This window comes from Giraffa tippelskirchi, chromosome 5 (genome assembly GCF_054371585.1).
Source record: "Giraffa tippelskirchi isolate mGirTip1 chromosome 5, T2T-mGirTip1v1.2.pri, whole genome shotgun sequence".
Lineage (NCBI taxonomy): Eukaryota > Metazoa > Chordata > Mammalia > Artiodactyla > Giraffidae > Giraffa > Giraffa tippelskirchi.
Window position 1 is genome coordinate 75,418,185 of NC_137279.1, and position 22,931 is coordinate 75,441,115.

The 22,931-nt window shown below is 37.7% G+C and overlaps 1 protein-coding gene and 1 long non-coding RNA gene across 19 annotated transcripts in view; one reads left to right on the forward strand and one right to left on the reverse strand.

Moving 5' to 3' along the window:
- The window catches only part of RBBP5 (RB binding protein 5, histone lysine methyltransferase complex subunit), a 38,078-nt gene that overhangs the window by 9,006 nt on the left and 6,141 nt on the right, over positions 1-22,931 (forward strand). For 6 of the 17 annotated variants that reach the window (XM_081490933.1, XM_081490931.1, XM_081490932.1 and 3 more), the window contains exons 2-12: positions 5,326-5,498; positions 12,210-12,350; positions 13,322-13,484; positions 14,644-14,753; positions 15,819-15,938; positions 16,026-16,179; positions 16,277-16,348; positions 17,280-17,397; positions 18,646-18,715; positions 19,095-19,324; positions 20,059-20,136. In XM_081490933.1, coding sequence (XP_081347059.1) covers positions 5,326-5,498; positions 12,210-12,350; positions 13,322-13,484; positions 14,644-14,753; positions 15,819-15,938; positions 16,026-16,179; positions 16,277-16,348; positions 17,280-17,397; positions 18,646-18,715; positions 19,095-19,324; positions 20,059-20,136 — 1,429 coding nt within the window. Of the gene's footprint in view, positions 1-4,485; positions 4,512-5,325; positions 5,499-12,209; positions 12,351-13,321; positions 13,485-14,643; positions 14,754-15,818; positions 15,939-16,025; positions 16,180-16,276; positions 16,349-17,279; positions 17,398-18,645; positions 18,716-19,094; positions 19,325-20,058; positions 20,251-22,931 lie in introns of all 17 variants that reach the window. The other 11 variants (XM_081490922.1, XM_081490923.1, XM_081490926.1 and 8 more) reach the window with 3 other exon arrangements.
- The window catches only part of LOC145506397 (uncharacterized), a 34,065-nt gene that overhangs the window by 4,466 nt on the left and 6,668 nt on the right, over positions 1-22,931 (reverse strand). Inside the window, exon 3 of one of the 2 annotated variants that reach the window (XR_014053849.1) lies at positions 15,980-16,177. This is a non-coding gene — a long non-coding RNA (uncharacterized LOC145506397). Of the gene's footprint in view, positions 1-15,979; positions 16,326-22,931 lie in introns of both variants that reach the window. The other variant, XR_014053850.1, reaches the window with a different exon arrangement.

A 22,931-nucleotide genomic window follows, 5' to 3' on the forward strand; every position in this document is an offset into this window, starting at 1 on the left:
TTAGTCAGAATCGCTGGGACCCCTCAGGGAAGTCCTTTCAGAATCTTAAATATGGCTTTCTTTTCTCTGAACACAGCAAGTCATGCTCTGCTCCTTCTTGAGTACTTCATATATTTAGATAGTGTTTTTTTTGTTTTGTTTTTAATTTTTAAATGAATATTCCTTTTTTCTCTTAATCATGTGAATATAGATCTCTATTACTGCTTTGGAAAGCTATATAGGATATTTTGTTCATAATGCATATTAATATAACATATATTATGTACATTAGGTTGGTACAAATGTAATTGGCGGTTTCAGACCATGAATTTTAAATCATTATAATTACGCTCAAACACATCTTTATTAATCAAAATAGGAACCATTACAATCACACAGTTTTGCCAACGAGAAATAAGTTTGTTTATTCCTGTAGTGTGGAAAGCTTTTTCTGCCTCCTGTTGGCTGTGGAAGTGTTCTCCCTGCAAAAAGTTGTTTAGATACTTGAAGAAGTGGTAATGGGTTGGTGGGAGGTAAGGTGAATATGACTGATGAGGCAAAACTTTGTAGCCCAATTCACTCAACTTCTGACGCGTTGGTTGTGTGATGTGTGATCGAGCGTTGTCACGGAGAAGAATTGGGCCCTTTATGTTGACCAGTGCCAGCTGCAGGCTTGGTGTTTTTGGTGCATCTCATTGATTTGCTGAGCATACTACTCAGATGTAATGGTCTCACCAGGATGCAGAAAGCTATAGTGGATCACATGGGCAGGAGACCACCACACAGTGACCGTGACCTTTTCAGGGTGCACGTTGGCTTTGGGAAGTGCTTTGGAGCTTCTTCTCAGTCCAGCTGCTGAGCTGATTGTTGCCAGTTGTCCTATGAAATCTACTTTTTGTCGCACATCCCAATTCGAGAAATGGCTTGTTGTTGTGTAGAGTAAGAGAAGACAGTTCAAAACAATTTTTCATTTGCAGTCCCCTTATGAGGCTGGAAAAAACCTGTCAAGCTTTTTTATCTTTCCTGTTCGCCTCAAATGCTGAACGACTGTCATCGTCGAGCTCTTTGGCAAGTTCAGCTTCGATGATCCTCTGGATTGGTGCTTGTCAGCTTCCGATGGCGCGCCACTGGGCTCCTCATCCTCAAGGCTCTCATCTTCCTTTGCAAAACTTCTTGAATCACCACTGGCATTTTAGGTTTGGTGAAACATGGGTGCCTAAGGAGGGGAACTTCTGTGTCTTCTAGTAGCATTGCCTCATTGAGTAAATGAAAAAACTCAGAGGCTGCTGACCTGAAGGCAGTAAGCAAGTAAGTTGGCACTGGAATCCAGTTGCCTTGACTTTCTGGTTATGTTACTTACCAGAGACGCTGTGTAAAACACTGAGCAGTGAGCTGGAAGGCCGTTTTCTTTTGTCACCCTCTCTTTGATTCATTTCTTCCCTACCCTTTACTCAATCTGATTATAAACTGTAGGTGTTTCTGGGTTTCCATCAGGTAACGTTTAGCATCATAGCCTAAGGATGTCAGGTTTTTAAGAACCTGTAAGTGACTTGCTATGTTTGTTTCTGTTTTTTAAAAAATTAAATTCAGAAGATACACTGACAGTCCTAAGGACTATAAAGCTTTTTAAGGAATGGTTTTTGCTTTTAAGAGCTTCCCTGGTTCCTGGGCCAAATGGGCTGTTGATGTTGTGAGTTGTCTTTGCTGCTTTACGAACTTGAATGAGAAAATTGCTAGAATTTACTGTTTGTCTAGCATCATTTCCCAAGTTTAAAATAAATATAAAATAAACAGCAAGTAATAAGTCATTAGCAAAAAACAAAGCAAGAAATGTGCGTTAAAATGATGTATAACATAACCATATTTAAGAATGTATTCCAGTATCAAATGGCAAAGTTCAGCAATTCTAAACTGCAGTTACTTTAGCACCAACCTAATAGTATTTTATTTAGGAAACAAACCTTAAATATGTCAATGTTTCTATAAGCATACAGAAATATATGGAAGCTTTTACCTTGGTGAGTGGGAATGAAAGTCATTCAGTTGTGTCCGACTCTTTGCGACCCCACGGTCTATACAGTCCATGAAATTCTCCAGGCCAGAATACTGGAGTGGGTAGCCTTTCCCTTCTCCAGGGGATCTTCCCAACCCAGAGATCGAACACAGGTCTCCTGCATTGCAGGCGGATTCTTTACCACCCGAGCCACAAGGGAAGCCCAAGAATACTGGAGTGGGTAGCCTATCCCTTCTCCAGCGGATCTTCCTCACCCAGGAATTGAATTGGGGGGTGCAGGGAGGAAACCATCATTTTTTAATTACACATATTTGTATTACTTACATATATTACTTTAGTAATTTTTGAAAGTTTCTTTCAAAAAAAAGCCTGTCTTGATCTGGTTTCAGCTTTTCATTTCATTCTTGTCTTTAATATTTGAATGCAATCAGACGCTGAAGTTTGGTACACATTAGATAAATCAAAATGATTGCCTTTCTTGAACGGAGGTGCAGTTGTTCACCTTTGTATTCGTCTTTTAGTTTTCTTAATTTTAAGGCCTGATTTCTTTTGACTAGTTTTAATGTTTTCACTGTTTCGATTTCTATTAATTTTTATAAAGGATAAAATGTAATAAAATTTATTTTCAGATTTTTAAAAATCAGCTGTCTTTTTTAAAAAATCGAAGTACAGTTGATTTACAACATTAGTTAGTTTCAGGTGTGTGACATAGTGATTCAATATTTTTATAGATTATACTCCATTTAAAGTTATTATGAAGTATTGGTTATATTCCCCATGCTGTACAATATATCCTTAGAGTTTATTTATTTTAATGCATAATAGTTTGTACCTCTCTCCTTGTCCTCTGTCCCTCTCTACAGTGGTAACAAATGGCAGCATTTTATTCTTTTTTATGACTGAAAAATGTATTACTTATATAAATATATATACGTATATACATACACACGCATATACATACATAGGCACACTCTCCATAGCTTCTTTACACATTCATCTGTTGATGGGCACTTAGGTTGCTTCTGTTATCTTGGCTATTGTAAATAATGCTGCTATGAATGTTAGGTTGCATGAATCGTTTTGAGTTAGTGTTTTCATTTTCTTCAAATACATACTCAGGAGTGAAATTGCTGTATCATATGGTCAAAAACTAAAAATAGTAGTCTTATTTTTTTAAATGGAATCTTATTTGGATATCCTAAATGTAAACAGCTTTCTTGGAGCTGTAGTTCTAAGAGTATAGTTTAAATATCACTGTAATAAAATATTTAGGTAATAACATAAGTAAATATTGATAAAGATGTTGCTGCATTAAACAAACTTCTGACAAGCAGGAAGTATCATCATACTGTAGCTCAAAATGTTTATTCAGTTCAGTCACTCAGTCGTGTTTGACTCTTTGCGACCCTATGGACCGCAGCACGCCAGGTCTCCCTGTCCATCACCAACTCCCGGAGTTTACTCAAACTTACGTCCATTCAGTCTGTGATGCCATCCAACCACCTCATCCTCTGTTGTCCCCTTCTCCCACCTTCAATCTTTCGCGGCATCAGGGTCTTTTCAAATGAGTCAGTTCTTCTCATCAGGTGGCCAAAGTATTGGAGTTTCAGCTTCAGCATCAATCCTTCCAATGAATATTCAGGGTTGATTTCCTTTAGGATGGACTGGTTTGCTCTTGTTTCAGTCCAAGGGACTCTGAAGAGTCTTCTCCAACACCACAGTTCAAAAGCATCAATTTTTTGGCGCTCAGCTTTCTTTATAGTGCAGATCTCACATCCATACATGTCTACATAGCAAATATAATTTTGGCATTTACACATTAGTAATAAACATTTTTTATAAAAAATTTACACTAGTGTGTAAATGCCAAATTTAATACAGGAAAGACATTCAGAGATGTGTGTATCAAAATGTTATTTAATATATAGAGAATTATGTGTTTAACCAACTACCAAATTATGTTACAACCTAAGTGCTGTTGTTTGGGCTGGAGATGAGTCCTGTTGGTTGACTGCTGTTAATGAAGGGTTTAAGAGAGTAGTTGGGATTTAAGATAACTTGATGGATTTGAGCTTTTAAAGTTTGTTACATAAAAGTAACTGTAAAACAGACCATTACGTGTTTACATTAAAAACATTTTAATGAAAAATAACTTTTCAAAACAAAAAATATTCAGTGAGAAGAGAGGTATTGTGTTGCATTTTTACAAACCTGTTTAATGTTTGCCTAGATAGAAGTTGGCTGGATTCTGTATTCACAGTGTTTCACAGCTTGAATAGCATCAGTAGAACTTACCTGTAAACTTATGAGATAATGTGAGTAAAAAGGCAAGTACCATCTTGGTATGATAATGGAAATCAGTGTGACCTCACAGCATCCCTGCACAAGCCCCAGTTCCCCACCCACACTTTACAAGCCACTCTGTACACAGTGTGCTGTAGGATTCCTGGTGTGTTGCACATACTCCATCAACTCTCTTTGTTTTGTTGCAGAGTCCTTTGGGCAGAATTATCCAGAGGTAAGAGTATAGTATTGTGATTTTAGAAACACGGTAACTCGCTAGCTTTTACGTTTGAGTAGAGTGAAAACTACATTTTCATCTTTTTTTTCTTTGATAATAGAAGCATTAAGTGTGATGATCTTTTGCTATAAAAGTAACTAAAGTTTAATTTTGAACAGGGTGGGAAGTCCACAGGCCATATTGGTTGGAAATCTCAATGTTGTTAATCTTATAGTTCATTTCTCTTTAAATTTAGAAAAGACTTTGATTAAAGCATTTTTCACAAACAGTACTATCACCTGTATGAAAATGTTTTTTTCTGTATATTTTTATAGTTTTGATCAGTGTTTTTACATAATAATATGTGTATACTGTAAGTGTGCTTTACTTTTTAAAATGTAAAAATATTTTGTAATACTTGGAGTGTCTAAATGGCTTGATACTAATGTAAATTTATTTGATTTTCTTAGGGGTTTTGTTTTATTAATAGATTATCTTTCTTGGAATAAATTTCAAGATTGCTTGATCAATAAGATGACTCTTAGTGATTCATGATTTATTTTGTCTAATTGCCTTCTGGAGAATTTGTATAAAGTCATAGTAGCAATGTAAAGGATTGGTCACATCTGTTTCTAAAAATTCTCTGTTAGTTTTTATAAATCTTTCTCCATTTTGGTTAGATTAATAAATACAGGAACACACATAGATTATTTTGATATGTTTCATAGTTTAAATTCAAAAGAAGTAACACAGATGTTGGAGAAACTTTTAAGAAATGATTTGGATATCTGAGTGTTATTGTCTATGTTCTTACGTTCATTTTAATTTTTAGGAAGCGGATGGAACTTTGGATTGTATCAGCATGGCCCTGACTTGCACCTTTAACAGGTGGGGCACACTGCTTGCAGTTGGCTGTAATGATGGCCGGATCGTCATCTGGGATTTCTTGACAAGAGGCATTGCTAAAATAATTAGTGCACACATTCATCCAGTTTGTTCTTTATGGTAAGGAGTTTCAAAGTTAATGTATTAAATATGAATTGAGATGAATGGTAACTGTAATTGCCAGTCTCATTAGATAAATTTCAATATTTAAAGTTCTAAGTATTTGGCCATTAGTAACATAATTTCTCATAGCTTGTAGAAAGGTTGAACTCATGCTTATGTTGAACACTTGTGGGGAGAAATTCATTGTAATATGGATCACTGTCAGGTTCTGTCTGAGAATACTGTAGTACTGTAATGAGACGTTTGCAGATTGCAGCTGTAGTCTTATTTGTGATATTGACCTTGTCATTTAGAATAAAAAAATCTTGGTTAGGAAAGCAGTTTGAAAGTTCAAGTGTCCAGCCTTGTCCTGTTCTTGAATTATAGCAGTTGTAGTGATCACAGACACACCTGTTCCTTCATTGAATTGTAGTTATTAAGACTTTCTATCAAATATATTGAGCTGAAATCTGGTATTAAATAAATTCCCTTTGATTTCATTCTTATTCTCAGGGACTGTTTCTTTCTGAAATTTTTATTTTGGGGCAACACTTCTTTTAAATGAGCTTGAGATCAAAAACACCTTATCAGGTCTAGATTTATTAAACTAACATACTTCCTTTGGCCTAAATATAAGCAGCAGTGGTATTACAAAGCACTGGTTTGGGAGGAGGCCTGAATCCCAGTCTAGGATTGGCCACTAATGAACTAGCAGCTTTGGCCAACACGTTTCTCTAAAATGCAAAATTAGAGAACTGGCCTGTATAATTTCTTAGGCCCTTTCTGGTTCTTTTTCATTTTAGTTCTTTTTTATTATTGTGCTTTTGCAATAAAAATTTAAGTAGATACGTACATTTTTATCAGCTTTATTAAGATATGTATAATTCACATGCTGTAACATTCACCCAATTAAAATGTACATTTCACTTTTTTATATTTTCAGTTGTGCAGCTATCATCACAATGTAATTTTAGAAGTGCTGCCACTTAAATTATTCAATTTTTTATTATAAAATAATAACATTTAGAAAATACAATACAAAGGAGAAAGACTATCTTCCATAGTCTTCCCACCCAGATATAACTACTATAAATATTTTGATTTGTTACTATATATTTTTTAAAAGCAAAGTTTGTGTGCCATGTTTTATATTTTGCTTTTTTCCTCTTTAACACCAGACATTTTCCTGCTGTGTAGCCTTTAAGAACTTTTTTAATGGCTGTGTATCTTCTGATGGATAAACCATAATTTGCTTAATCGTTTTTTGTTTCTCTGCTATATAGTGTTTAGTCAGTGTCTTTGCACATAAAAGTTTTCTCTCATACAATCATTTCTTCAGCAAACATGGAACATGAATTATGTGCCAGGTATTGTTTTAGGCATTTATGTTAAAGGTTAGGGTTTGGGGGAGACAAAAACAAGTACTAAAGGTTTGTAGGTCCTACATAAGAACTACATTTGAAATTTAGTAGAGGCAAAGGTGCAAAGGAGGAAATGATCAATTGTATTGGAGAAGAATAGTGGTCAGAAAAGGCTTCAAAGATAAGCTGATTTCTAACCTCAGACTTGTAAGATGAGTGGGTGTTTCCCAGTTGTATTCCAAGCAGATGGCTCTGCACAGACAAACACACCAGCTTGGTACGAGCATGATAACAGGAGGAACCACAGTGGTTCAGATTCGCTGGGTTGTGCTGTGGAAGATGTGGTAGGGGAGCAGCCAAGATAAACTGTGCTCTGCGGAGCACATTATGTGCCGCCCTGTGAATTTAAGTCTTATCCTGTTAGTACTGTGCAGCTGTTAAAGCACTGTAGGGAGAAAGGTGACATGATGAACTTTTCATTTTAGAAGGATCTCTAGAGCAGCATGTGGGAAAGAGGATGGCAAATGAAAATAGGAGTGCAGTGGTCTGGGTTAGAGAGGATGAGGATGGGTGCAATAGGAATGCAGCTGAATGGTACAGACGTGAGAGATGGTAGAAATTAGAGGGCATAGGCATTGATTAGATAAAGGGTGTAAGTGAAGGAGCAAAGTTAAGATCACCCTTCGGTTTCCTGTTTGGATGGAGATGTTAATGTTAAATTTGAGGGAGATCCAGTGAATCATGGTTATGTGTCTCCTGTTGTACTTATTGCACATAGTTGTTTTATGAGTATCTGCCCTGGAATATGGTAAGGGACGTGGATACATGAATCTTGTCTGCCATTTTACTGCTGTTTTCCCAGCTTCTAGCACTATTCCTGGTATATGGTAGACACGTAGGTACTGGTTGGATGATTGGGTATCTTAGTGAAGATGCCCAGTAGGCATTTAATCTGTGTTTCTTCATTAGTGTAGACTTTCAGAAGTATATTACTGCTAGGTCAGAAGGCTTGAACAATGAAAGATTTCTCCATCTCTCCCCCGTTTTAAGATTTTTTAATCACAAAACTTGATTATTAAGAACTTTAAAACATTCAAACAATATATGAGTACATAGAGTAAAAACTGGCAACCCACTCCAGTGTTCTTGCCTGGAGAATCCCAGGGACGGGGGAGCCTGGTAGGCTGCCGTCTATGGGGTCACACAGAGTCGGACACGACTGAAGTGACTTAGCAGCAGCAGCAGCAGAGTGAAAAATGAAAGCCCCTTGTCTACGCCTTGAGGTATCCCCAGGCAAGAATACTGGAGTGGATTGCCATGCTCTCCTCCAAACCAACCCAGGGGTCGAACCCAGGTTTCCCGCATTGCAGGCAGATTCTTTACCATCTGAGCCACCAGGGAAGCCCAAATTAGAGAATGAAATGTATCTTTTATCTGTAAGAATCTATCTGTATCTCTCACACATGTAAAAATGTACATACACAAGTAAATGTGTATTTTTTTTTTTTAATGGAGACATGTTGTTTTATAGCTTCCTCTTCCACTTAATATATAGTAGATGTTTTTCTGTGTTGATATATATGTGTACATATGTATAGTATCACTTGGTATGTGTGCATCATAACTGTTGCCTAATTTTTGTTACATGTATTTATACATGAGAGTTAAGGTCAGTAATTACACACATTTTGCATTTTTCTTTGATCCAGCCTCATTTAGAATATGACTTTATGTATTTATTGTTGTATAATATTTGAACATATTAAGGACTAAGAAAATTGCATCAAGAGAAGTTTTGGATAGATATAGTAGCTGTCTTCAACTATTAGAGAACTGACATCAACACAGAAAAATGGACCTAAGGAGAAGCAGCAGGACTAGCAGATAGTGAGTGGAATTTATGGGGAAACAAATGTTAGCTTAGACTATAGAAGAGCTCCCAAGCATAGTGCCCATGGATGGGGTGGACTGCCCAGGGAAGAACTTACAGTGGGACTGGCCCTTCTTGGGCTTGCTGTCTCTTCTTACAGTTGCTGCAGAAGATATTCAAGCACTGGATGGGGCCCAGTGGATAGGTAGAACAAAGTGATATTTAAGACTCCAAGACCTATCTGTCTTTTGGAAAGAAACAGTATTGTCAGATGTGAGAATGTATGAGAATCCCTAATTCTTGAACTTATGGAATTTGGAAGTGAAGAATGTATTGTTAATTCCCTCTATTATAACAGAAATACAAGCCTGCTGTAAAACAAAAAGTTATTAAAATGCTGAGCGTTTAAAGGAAAAGTAGCATCCTAGCTAACGTTCTGTTGTGTAGTGAGATTGTCCTGTAGTGCTTAGGAGGAGTGCTGCAGGAGCTGTCCCTTGTTTCTTCCCTTTCCCAGTTTTCCAGTGTTCTCCCGTTCCCAGTGTACTTCCATTCTTTTGGTTTGCTTCTCTTGATATTTGTCTTAATATTTCTAAATTACTTATGCATATTACTTCTTCCTAGTTTAATGTCAAGAACTTATATTCATGACTTCTTACTACAGTGTATGGGAATCTTGGCTCACCCTCTTACCCTCTCTTCACCCACTGAAGTTGAGTGGACCATTGACCTTTTTTTTATCAACCCTCAAGTTACAGCGTTTGTAGGCATCTTCCTTTATAGGCTCGCATTCCCCAGAAGGATCCTCTCGTTGACTGGGAGTGTTCTAGAGGTGGTGGGAGAGGCGCCTGAGTCCTTTGTGTGCAGAGTTGAGCTCAGTCCCACCACACGCACGTCCTCAGCTTACTTCTGCCTTTCTCTGCCTTGAGTTTCAAGTCTGGGAATACATTTATCTTGTCTCTGATATATAATGGTTTTTGAGCACTTACTGTTCTGGACTAAGAGTATTATGTGCATTAATTTTAATTCTCTCGTCTGCAGATACTGTTATTATTTCCATGTTATAAATGAGAAAGTTGAAGTTCAGAAGGATTATATAACTTGCCCAAGACCACACAGCTAGAAGGTCATAATGTCTCAGCTTGAGCATAAATCTGACTTGAGCCTGTGTTCTTAACCATGGAACTGTGTTGCCTCCTATAAGTTCCTAATTAGCAAATCCTATTCATTGCAAAATTTGAATAAAGATTCATTTAGGGTTTCTTTTTCTGTTCTGCTTTTTGTTTCTCTGTTTTTTTTTTTTTTTTGGCTTTCTGTAGGTTACTGAACTATTTTTAGAACTTCATCTTGACTTATCTGTAGTATTTTTGAGTTTATTTCTTTGTCTCTTTTGTATAGCTTTTTAATGGTTGCTAGGTATTACATTTGGAGAAGGCAATGGCAACCCACTCCAGTACTCTTGCCTGGAAAATCCCATGGACAGAGAAGCCTGGTAGGCTGCAGTCCATGGAGTCTCGAAGAGTCGGACATGACTGAGCGACTTCACTTTCACTCTCATGCATTGGAGAAGGAAATGGCAACCCACTCCAGTGTTCTTGCTTGGAGAATCCCAGGGACGGCATAGCCTGGTGGGCTGCTGTCTCTGGGGTTGCACAGAATCAGACACGACTGAAGTGACTTAGCAGCAGCAGCAGCAGGTATTACATTATATACACGTAACTTATTACAGTCTACTCATGTTGACGTTTTACTAGTTTAAGCGAAGCATAGAAACTTTCCCTTTACATCCCTTTCTCTTCTTTGTTTATAATATAATTGTCTTAAACATTTCCTCTATGTATGTTGATACCTACCTAAGACAGTTAGGATTTTTGTTTCAAACATCAGACCTTGAGAAAAAGTATTTAATTTTTTAAACACTTTTCATTACTCTTTCTTCCTGATATTCTAAGATTTCTTCTTTCCTGATGATCTAAGATTTCTTCTCTGCTTAGAGAACCTCCATGAGCCATTTTTTTAGGGTAGGTCTGCTGGTGACAAAGGTCTTGATTTACCTCTTTGTTTCTGAAGGTTACTGTCTGGGTGTAGAATTGGGGATGACAAGTCTTTTCTTCCAGCACTTGAAAACATGTCACTTCCTTTTGGTCTCCCTGGTTTCTGATGCAAAATTTGCTGTCATGTGAATTGTTGTTCTCCATAGGTAAGATGTCATTCCTCTTGCTGCTTTCAAGATCTTTTTTCTTTGCCTTTAGTTTTCAGAAATTTGTGTCTTGAAGTGGATTTCTTTGAATTCATCCTCTTTGAGGTTTGCTTAGCTTCTTGAATCTGTATGTTTTTTCAATTTTTAAAATTTTTCAGATTTGAAAAAATTTCAGTCATTATTTCTTCAAATACTTTTAAGCCTTACTCTCTTTATTTTCTCCTTCCAGAACTCTAATGCCATGGATATTAGATACTAGATCTTCTGTTGTAGTCCCACAGTTCCCTGAGGCTCTGTTCATTTTTATCATTGCATTTTTTCCGCTTTTGTTCAGATAGGGGATTTTATATTCTGTCTTCCAGTTCACTGATTCTTTCCTCTTTTCCACTGGCTGCTGAACCCATCTTTTGAGTTTTTTTTAATTTCAGTTTTTATATTTTTCAGTTCTGAGATTCCCATTTGGTCATCTTCTGTTTCTTTGCTGAGATTTTTTTCCCCCCATTTGCTCCAACCATGTTTGTCGTTGCTTGCTGAAGCATTTTAGTGATGGCTGCATAGAAATGTTTGTTGGGCTCTAATGCCTGTGCTGTCTCTATGGTGGGGTCTGCTGACTGTCCTCTGGCCCTTCGGGAGGGTGTGTGCTCATTGTGTGTGCCCATTGACGCCGCTCGGTGGTTGGCATCCCCATCACCTGGTCCAGGACGCATGAGGCAAAAAGGAGATCTAAGGGTCTCACCGCTGCGCTGTTCCTCAGATCCTACAGTGCCTAGCCAGTCTGGCTCTTTACCTTTTAGTTTCCTGTATAATGTCCAGGATGTTTAACTATACTTAGCAGGAGGAATTAATTTCTTCCTTAATTCTTTTAAATAACAGATACCTATCTGTATTGTTTAGTTTATACTACGATGGTGCTACTGCAGGGCCAAATTCAGAAAATTCAACTACTCCTTCTGCCTTCAAGGGGGAAAAAACCTGTTTTTTGTTAAATCAACACTTAAGGGCCTGCGGATTTTTACACTCTTCTAAAATGTTTGACTCTTTTTTCACTGAGCCACTTGAATTGTTATCTTGAACTGTTAAGAGCTTCTAATGCTAGATACGAAGATGTCATGAAAACATTCTTATTTATTGCTTAGTGTTAGGAAAGCTTATAGAGTATATGTTTAAAAAATGAAGAAGAAGAAGAAACATTGGTGACCCATACAGTTAGGACTATAAGTGTGACTCGCGCATTTCTGTCTGTACAGGTGATGTGGTATTTTTAACTTGGACTATGTGCTGTTGCCCTTTTCCCTCCTCAGCTGGAGTCGAGACGGTCACAAGCTTGTGAGCGCCTCCACTGATAACATAGTGTCACAGTGGGATGTCCTCTCAGGAGACTGCGACCAGAGGTTTCGATTCCCGTCGCCCATCTTAAAAGTCCAGTATCATCCGCGAGATCAGTATGTTAATCTGAGCTGTTCTTTCCTGGGGTGGGTCTGATTCTGTCTAGATTATCTCTAAGCTCATGATGATTTCAGTTTAAGGTTTCAGGAGGCAAAAGCACACATCTCTTCAAACCTCTTCTACATGAATTAGTTTTTCTGTCTCGGTTGGTTCCGAATAGATTTTAAAGATACTGTTGTAGTAGTTTACAATTAAAAACTGGCCTATAATAATTAAAACTTTGAAATGGGCAAAGGTAGAAATAAGTATAATAACTGTTCTTGACCTGGGGTTTCCCCCAGTTATTTGAATTTCTTTAGTACCGGAAATAGTTCATTATGAAAACTATATTTAAGGAACTTCCCTGGAAATCCAGTGGCTAGTACTGTGCCCTCCCAATGCCAGGGGTCCTGGGTTCGGGGAGCTGGATCCCACATGCAGCAGCTAAGACTCAGCACAGCCAAATAAATAAAATATTTTTAAAAACTATATTTATGTAGAGTTACCCACCGTTCAGTTACTGAGATATAACTATTTTCATTTCTCTAGGTTCTCTTTTAGTTAAGTTCTCATTAAGTTTAAAGCTTATTATATAGTGCTTCATAGCTCACAAAGCACTTACTAGCTCACAAAGCATTTGTCTATGTTAGGTGTATACAGATATGTATTTTTACATAGTTTTTTTTTTTTTACATAGTTTTAACTGATGCTTTTGCTTTTTCATTTTCGTATATTTTTACCAGTTTGCTACATCTTCATATTTATTTTTAATGATTACATTTTTTTTTCTCAAGGTAGGATCCCGTAACTTTACTCAGTCATTTCCCTATTATTAGAAATTTAGAGTTTAGTCTTTTTCAACTATTTTAAATATCCTTGGGCTGGATAGGTTGATGAGGGTAGTGGATAGGAATTAGGGAAAAAGGGCAGAGAGTCAGCTTTCTGATACCATAGCAACTGCCAATGTACTATTCATATTTTTAAACAGGAACAAGGTTCTCGTGTGTCCCATGAAATCTGCTCCTGTCATGTTGACCCTTTCAGATTCCAAACATGTTGTTCTGCCCGTAGACGATGACTCCGATTTGAACGTGGTTGCATCGTTTGATAGGCGAGGAGAATATATCTATACAGGAAATGCAAAAGGCAAGGTAAGCCTGGAAGCTTAGGAGCTGGTGAAATAAGTAAGCATCAGTCATCCTGTGTGTTGCCTCATTTCATGTTTACTTGTTCTTTTTTCTTTGAAATTTCTTTTATCCCTGGACTGAGTGTGCTTCCTGCCTGTGGCAAATACAGCCTGTTCTCACATGCCTTAATAATGCCTGTTCTTTGGATTTAGAGTGGTCAGAGAGTATTCGACCTAGAAGAGGATGGAGGGCCTTTACTGGATGCTAGTAATAAAGGGCCATTACTAAATTATAAAATTTAAATATCATCAATGGAATATTGCTAACAAAATGTCTGATATCTTGGTCTGAAAACATTGTATAATTTAGGCCACTGTAGTCTATTGTTTAGTATAGTAAGAAGTTAGGTTAAAAAAATGGTTAAGGAAGTTTTAGGATCCTTTTCAAATTTTTTAGAGTTTGAGTTCCGTTGCATTTTGATTTTTTTTTTTTTTTTTTCTTTTTAACTGGGTCATATGGGTTAGTATGGCTGCTTAAGAGAGGGGCAGTGTTTTGGGTCTTTTTGTGTTTTTTTTGTGGTAAAATGCACTTACAATTTTCTGTCTTCACCATTCTTAACTGTGCAGCTCAGTAGTATAAAGTCCATCGATATTGTGCAGTCGTCACCGTCATTTATCTCCAGAGCTTGTTTCATCTCGCACTTACCTTGTACTTATTAAATGACTTGCTATTCTTTACTCCCTTTCAGCCCCTGGAAGCCATCATTCTACTTTCTATTTCTATGAATTTGGAACTCATGCAATATTTCTTGTGTGTGACTGGCTTATTTCACTTAGCATAATGTCCTTAAACATTCATTCATGTTGTAGCACATGTCAAAATTTCTTTTCTTTTCAAATCCAAATAATATTCCGTTGTATGTACATGTCACATTCTGTTTATCTGTTGATGGATACTTGGGTTGCTTCCACTTTCTGTCTCTTGTGGATAATGTTAAACATCATCTTTTAAGCATAGGTTAAGACGTTGTCTTTAATTGAAGAGGTAAAACCAAGTTGAATACATGGGAATAGAGGTACTTAGGTTTTCACCCAGTCTTTGCCCAGTTTTAAAAACAGAATCCATATCTAATTACTGTAAATTATCAGAATATTTACTTATTTTTTTCTCTGTTAAACTTCAGATTTTGGTCCTAAAAACCGATTCTCAGGATCTTGTTGCTTCCTTCAGAGTAACAACTGGAACAAGCAATACCACAGCCATTAAGTCAATAGAGTTTGCCCGGAAGGGGAGGTAAGTGAGGCCTGTCTTTTTAGAGACAGTTTTAAAAGTGAGTAGGATGCAAAAATACGTTGAGATTCATAGTTTTTGTGTATATTATACTTAAATTTTTTAAGTTTATTAAAAAAATATTTATAGAAACTGCTACTCTCTGGTTCTTAAGTTTGTAAAATTTACTGCATTGAGCCAAAAGTCACATCTTACCGGAGTTTCACAGGCAGTTCCTTTATAGAAAAGATGTCTGAGTGGTCTGTGCATAGAACCAAAATGCCTGGCACATGGTAAGCACTGGTCAAAGATGAACTATTTATTATATTGTAATCAGAATTGATACCACAGAATTCACATAGTAATTGAATATGCACTTTACTTACATGAAACTTATTTATCCTTTTACTTTCAGATGTTTTTCTAGTACGTTTGGTTACCCAACTAGAAGTAGATATCAATAGAAACAAGAAAATAGGTTGTCGATAAGAGAAGTTGTCAGTAAGAGAAGTAACATTCACTTTAGTTTGTATAGAAATCACCGTACACACTTAGAAGACATTCATGTTCAATTTCTCTTGGATTAAGAAAAAGTTAGTGAAGTCTGTAAGAAAGTGGTAAAATAAGTTATATTTTAGACAGATTTCCAACACTTCCAATGTTAAAAAATTGGGCAATCCAAATGATATATTTAATTTATTAACTCATTAAGAAGAATATATTGTACTGTAACTAAAATGAGCCAGAAAAATGAAGTATTTCTATATATTTAACTGTAAGCTTGTAAATTTGGGAAACTGGTTTCAATATATAGGTTTTGGATTTTAGTCAAATACTGGTGCATTTAGGGTTCAGGGATTACACAAGAAGTATTGATAAAAAGCGTTCTCTCACTTCACATTATATTTTAGCTTGAAAGGTGACAAGTAGATAAATAAGGAGTCTAGTCCATTATTTAGATTTTCACTCATTCTCTTCCTTATTTGTTAGCTGTCTTATGGTATTCTTCTTAGTAACTGGTAGTAATGGAAAATGTTAACAGGAACAGATTTCTGACCTCTGGTGTTGATATTTTTATCCTTTCTGTAGTTGCTTTTTAATTAACACAGCAGATCGAATAATCAGAGTTTATGATGGTAGAGAAATCTTAACCTGTGGAAGAGATGGAGAGCCTGAACCCATGCAGAAATTGCAGGACTTGGTGAACAGGTATGTGTCATAACCTAGATGAGGATGTGCTTATTCATTACCTGGAGTCAGGTTCTGGTTCTCCTTGGGTACTTTCTTTGTTCTTAGGACCCCATGGAAGAAATGTTGTTTCTCTGGGGATGGAGAGTACATAGTGGCAGGCTCAGCCCGGCAGCATGCCCTGTACATCTGGGAGAAGAGCATTGGCAACCTGGTGAAGATTCTCCACGGGACGAGAGGAGAGCTCCTCTTGGATGTAGCTGTAAGTAGGATGAGAGGTTGCTGTTGTTACTTACGTAACACAGAAAATCTTGGATTCATTCTTAGAACTGACTTTTCTTTGCTTCATTAAAATTTAGTGGCATCCTGTTCGACCCATCATAGCGTCCATTTCTAGTGGAGTGGTATCTATTTGGGCACAAAATCAAGTAGTAAGTATTTTTCTGGTTTAACTGCTTTGACACTAGATACCCTTTCTGTATCAGTGACCCTTGCAAATTGTAAGGCAAAAGTTACTTTATTTACTTTCTTTTCCACATGATTCTTCTAACCTGATTAAATAGTTCTGTGCATCTAGTTTTGCTTTAACAGAAGGGTCTTGGTCCAAAGCCAGTTTACTAGCTCTGTTTTCAGGTAGAAAGTCTAGTGTACTTCCTGGTATATTTTTCCATTGCTTATCTGAGATAGAGCTTTCTTTTGCTTTTCCTATTTTCAGCTCAGTTAGATTTTGTTTTGCATCTGGTTTTATTTTGAAAACTTTAATTATATTTTTAATCATTGTACTCATAAGAAAACTTAATATTTTACCTCAGAATTACATCTTAAAAAGATTAAGGATGTCCCTGATGGTCCAGTGATTAAGAATCCACCTGCTAATGCAGGGGCCCCCGGTTCGATCCCTGGTCTGGGAAGATGCCCCATGCTGTGGGACAACTAAGCCCCTGTGACAGTTCAGCCCTTGCTCTAGAGCCAGTGCTCCCCAACAAGAGAAGCCAGTATGTTGAGAAGGCCAGGCACAGCAGTGAAGAGTAGCCCCTACTTGCCACAGCTAGAGAAAGCCCATGTGCAGCAGTGAGGATCCAGCACAGCCAAACAAAGAAGTAAAATCATTTTTAAAATCCTTAAAAATGTTTTAAAGACAACTGTTTATGAAAGAACTACAGTTAACAATATGGCATGTTTAAGATAGGAAATGCCTTAAGATAGTAAAGCCTATAGATAGCTAGTTTTTATTACCTGCCAAATTTGATCTCAGAATTTTGAGTCTCTTATGCTCAAGCCTTTCATTTATGTCATTAATATCTAGATTACAGACTGTTGCTTTCTCATATGGTTAAGTAGTATATTTTGTTTGTGGCATAGGAAAACTGGAGTGCATTTGCGCCAGACTTCAAAGAATTGGATGAAAATGTAGAATATGAAGAAAGGGAATCAGAGTTTGATATTGAAGATGAAGATAAGAGTGAGCCTGAACAGACAGGTAATATTTCTCAATTGCAGATAGTATTTCCCAAAGGAAAAATGATTGTTTTAACTCAGTACTCATTCTTAATTTGTGCTGAAAATTCATTTCAGCACTTAGTCTTATTTTTTTTTTCTAAGCTTGCACTTAATAGTGCTTTTAGAATCTTTATTTGTAAGGCATTGACTCAGAGCTTACATGGGCATTACTAGGGCTTGAGCAGCTCTCTTAACATTTCGCTTTGTATTTCCTGACTGATTGTTGATGATTAAATGAGGATTTGCATACAGCACCTAGCGAAGCCACCCACACATGCTGGGTGCTGAGCTGCTGTTGGGTATTGTCATTCCTTTGTCAGTAACACGAAGGTGAAGAGCATGGACTCTAGTCAGACTGCCTTGGACAGAATACTTATTCTTTAAACCTGAACTTCCTTACCTGTAAAAAGTCTGCCTTTTAGGGTTGTGGGGAATAAATGAAAGAGTTCATATAGAGGGCTCACAATAGTGTCTAGGTCATAATGAGCTTTCAGATGTTCTCTTCTAATAGATCGTGATCATTGTTATTTTCATCTCTTGGCTTCTGAACTTCTAAATAGGAAACACCTCGAGAATAAATATTTCACTTTATAGCCCCCTAGTGTATAAGCACAGGGCTTTGCATCTAGCAGGGGTTTGTGTGTATGAATGCTTAATGTGCCCCATTGGCACTGTCACTGACGGGCGGGCTTCGTGATGGTGCCAGGAATCAAGGAATCGGGATTGAAGGTAGTTCTCTCCGGCTTGAAGGTGCTGGTCCTCACTTTTGTGACATTAGATAACGTGTATGCCTCACGTGTCTTAGGAAGACTGTTAGGACTGTAGGATGTTTGCGGTTGTATTGGTGTTACTGGACTGTGTTGCATGAAAAGCTCCCCGAGCTTTTGTGTAAGTTGTCTCTTCTTCCCGTCTCTTGGCACATTACACATCCCTATATTGTAGCACTCACTTTGTGGAACTGAAATTATCTGTTTCTCTCTGTCTCCCCAATTAGACTGCTGGGGCTTTTACAACAAAATTGTTCCCAACTTTCTGGGGCAGTGCTGTATTCCCAGTGTCTAGCATATAGTGGAAGTTCAGCACGTATTTGCTAAACAACTAAGTTAAATGAAATGCCTGATTTTCCTCGTTTGTTTCTCCTGGATTTCAGTCTATGAAAATCATAAGCTGCATGTAAAAAGCAGTTTTCCACTTCTTCTCACAGCTCTACTGTGTTTCTGCCCTGCAGGAGCTGACGCTGCAGAGGACGAGGAAGTGGATGTCACCAGTGTGGACCCTATTGCAGCCTTCTGTAGCAGGTGAGCCGCCGCCGGAGGCCAGGCCTCGGGGTGCTCCTCGTCTTCAGTCTCTGGTTGTGCTGCTCAGTCCCCCACTGTTCCTTCAGTCCCATCTGCCTTTAAGCTCAAAGAGTTAACTCCTTTGATATGTAAGAAGTCCCTTCCATTCTCCCTTGATAGAAAATCTTAAGGAAGTGAAGTAATTAATTTTATGCCATTTATTTTTACTACTGATTTTATCATATTGTCTGATTTTCTTTTATCCGTCTTGGCTTTTGTGAAATTTTAGGTCCGTACCTGTTGCTTATGGTTAGATGATTCTGCCCTAGAGGAAGGGTTCATGGTTTAAGCAACTTTCTCCTCTTTTTTCCTATCCCTTTTCTGATCCTGTTCCAAATAGTGATGAAGAACTGGAAGATTCAAAGGCTCTATTATATTTACCCATTGCCCCTGAGGTAGAAGACCCAGAAGAAAATCCTTATGGCCCCCCACCGGATGCAGTCCAAACCTCCCTGATGGACGAAGGGGCTAGTTCAGAGAAGAAGAGGCAGTCTTCAGCAGATGGGTCCCAGCAACCCAAGAAGAAACCCAAAACAACCAATATTGAACTGCAAGGAGTACCAAATGATGGTAAGGGCCGCATTTCCTCTCTCTCACTTGGTAGACCCATCTCCAGCACAGCCTGGTAATTTCCTTTCTGGGTGATATTCCCTTAAAGGAATTTTTCCATGAGTCTCTTTTGTAGTGTTTTACAGCTTTGTAACAATTTTATCTGCTTTCACTTCTCTTTTAAAATGGGGAGATTCTGCCCTCAGTACTTTTCCTAAGATAACACGCTTTAAGTCTTCTGACATCTGGATCAGTTTGTTTAAATATCAGTCTTCCTCTACCTCTCCTCCCAAATTCTCATTAGGTGGTAAAGTATCAATACTAGTCAGACCTGGACAGTCTTAATTCTAGAAGCCTTTTTAATCACATGGTAGAGTCTGAATTCTTAGCCCGGTCTACTGAGTTCCAAAGCCCGTTCACTTCCTGCTTTCATGTGCCAGTGTGTACATGTGCATTCCTGTTCTGACTTGTGTGATAAAGTATCAGTGGGTCTTTGATCTCCCTTTTCTGTTTAGAGCTGCTATAGCTTGTTGTGAACCACACAGGCTATGTGTGCCTTTTGGCCAAGCAACTGTTTCTCATTTAATGGCTGCTCTTTTGCAGTATTATAGTTAATAAACAAAACAAACTTTTCTTCTTGTGTTAGTGAGCTTGGGACACAAGAGCAAAACTCCTTGCTCATGGATAGGCAGCATGCATGTGCTCAGTTGGGGTGACGTGTGGATTCCTTTCCATGCCTATCTGTCCTTTTACAGAAGTCCATCCACTACTGGGTGTGAAGGGGGATGGCAAATCCAAGAAGAAGCAAGCAGGCCGGCCTAAAGGATCAAAAGGTAAAGAGAAAGATTCTCCATTTAAACCGAAACTCTACAAAGGGGACAGAGGTTTACCTCTGGAAGGATCAGCGAAGGGTAAAGTGCAGGCGGAGCTCAGCCAGCCCTTGACAGGTAAGGACACATTGGGAGCACTGTCTGGCTTTCTTCGTGGCCTTGCTTTGTACAGCCCCTGACTTCGTTAACTGCAACATTTTTTCCTTCCTTCCCTCCTTTTCCCCAGTGGCAGATAATTCTCTGAGTTTTAAGCTGCTGCCAAGGGCAGCTCAACCAGATTTGGCTTCATTCAGTGGCTGTTAACCTTGGGTCCATAACTAGGTTTCAGGGATCTGCATTCCCTTGCTTTTTTTTTTTCCCCCTCAAAAATTCTTTTTAACAGCATTAACTACCTGCTACACTTGAATAATTTCTAAATGTTGATGCCTGGTCTAGCTCTCTCTTACATCCCAAAGTTCTACTGTGCCTAACTACTTCCCAAACATCTTCCTTCCTTTTCCCCAGTGGCAGATATTCTTTGAGTTTTAAGCTGCTGCCAAGGGCAGTCTAAATCAGATTTGGCTTAATGCAGTGGCTCTTAACCTTGGGTCTGCAACTATATTTCAGGGGCTCTCCATTCCCTTGATCTTATGTGCAAAATATTGTGTGAATATTTTTGTGGGGGAGATGCTTGTACATTTCACAGGATTCCTTTAGGAATCCATGACCCCAAAAAGGGTAAGAACCCCTGGTTTAATTAATATTTTCATCTTTGTTTGCTCCTAGGTTTTTTGTTTTGTTTTGTCTCAAGTGAAAGATACAGGCAGATAACCAGAAATATGAGCTTCTTTATACAGCCCCTGACTCTCTAACTGTATCAGTTTTTTTCTCTCTCTTCAAATTGTTCAAATCCCAGAGGTGGTGTTTTTCTCTCTCTCAGTATTCTAGAAACAATGATGGAGTTGTTAGTAGTACTGTCATGTTAAAGAAGAGGATGAGGTGTTTGTTTTTTAAAAAAAAACCAGATTATCCAAAAGACAAACCTCGTAGCTTCTTAATTACCTGAGCTTCTTGATACTTACTGAGTTTTCTCACTTTTATAGGTTTGAGGGATTTTTATTGGAGGATGGAGAACAGTTTCAGTTTCCTATCAAATACTTGTGAATCTAGGCTAATGGGTCTTTTGTTGGAAAATAGTAATCAACTTAGGATTTAATTCTACTCAAATATTATTGGGTTTTGGAAACTTTCTATTTTCAGGCACTGCTTTAGTTAACAGTATTCTCAGTTTTCTGTGGCTAGGTCTGTAAATCAGAGGCAGGACTAACTATATCAGTGGTTATATTTGGGGGGATTTTTCCACCATATTTAAAATTTTAATTGTGTTAATCCAAATGTGATGATATGCACTAGAATGCAAACCAGAATTCCTTAAGCCAGTTTATCATTGTGAACATGAATTCTCTTCTACAGAGAAGCTGAAACAGACTCAGTGACTCATCATTTTGAGTATCCCCCCTCAAATTCACTACATTTTCATAGTCCTACACCATACCACTAGAGCACTAGCATTTTTTCCCCAACAACAGTATTTATGGTACTCCACTGATTTATCACCTCCACATTCAATTCATTTAGGGCCATGTCTATATATTTTAAAACATACCCTAGAAAAAGTTATATGGATATTGCTAACAAAGATTGCAGGTCAGTAATTGACTAATGTAAATAAAAATGATCCTTCCATAACCCATTTCTTGCATAAGCTGATGCTACTACAGAAGAAACTATTTAAAGTTTAAATCAATTTCCCTGGCCCCAAAAGCTAAATTGCTTCAGGATGATTTAAAATGTTGGCAAACATGTTGAATTAATTGAAATACTCTGACATAGTTTCCCAGCATCTTCAGAATCTGTATGTAATTAACCTTTTGCTCTTTAATACTAAGTATATGGTAAATAAACCATTTAAAGTTTTTAAAAACCAGATTTTTCTTATGGTCATTAATAGTAACTAAATATTTTTGGTATTTTCCAACTTGGGCTTTTGTCAAAGGTCCCATGAAATACTCTGTGTTTTATAGGTCAGAGTATAAGAGCAGTGGTGTTTTTCAGCTATGCTTCAAAAACATCTAAATAACACTGAAAATCAGAATGTTGCAAAGTTTACTTAGCCCTAAATGAACAGGTTCTTTTATTCCTTAAGTTCTCAAAATACTGCATTGAAATTTTGAGGTAGATGTAAAATACATAGTGTTTGTACATGTCAGCGTTTCAGAGCTCCTTCTAGCAAGAGTGGTTATCATTATCAAGGGCCTGTTAAGAGTTTATTCCCACTCACTTAGCTGACAAGGTTAAAAGAGGGTTAAAACCTCATTAAAGGCTAAAACTTGTGTCTTGAAATAGCACAGTGCTTCATACTGGATTTTTATTTTCTACATTATTGTTATTAGGCACTTCTGTTGCCTTAAATAGAGGCAGCTATTTTAATGACTTCGTCCTTTAAAAGGACTAGGGGAGACTTGTACATAACAAGGCCAGAGTGAGGATATGCTTTCTTATAACACAGACAAAAGAACTCCCTAGTTAATGCAGTTTACCAACTTCACACGATCATACTGTCTGGGGTTCTCAAGGGAAGAATGCTGAAGTGGTTTGCCATTCCCTTCTTCAGTGGACCAGGTTTTGTCAGAACTCCCCACCCTGACCCATCCGTCTTGGGGGGCCCTGCATGGCGTGGCTCAGAGCTTCATTGAGTTATACAAGGCTGTGATCCCTGCGATCATTTTGGTTAGTTTTCTGTGATGGTGGTTTTCATT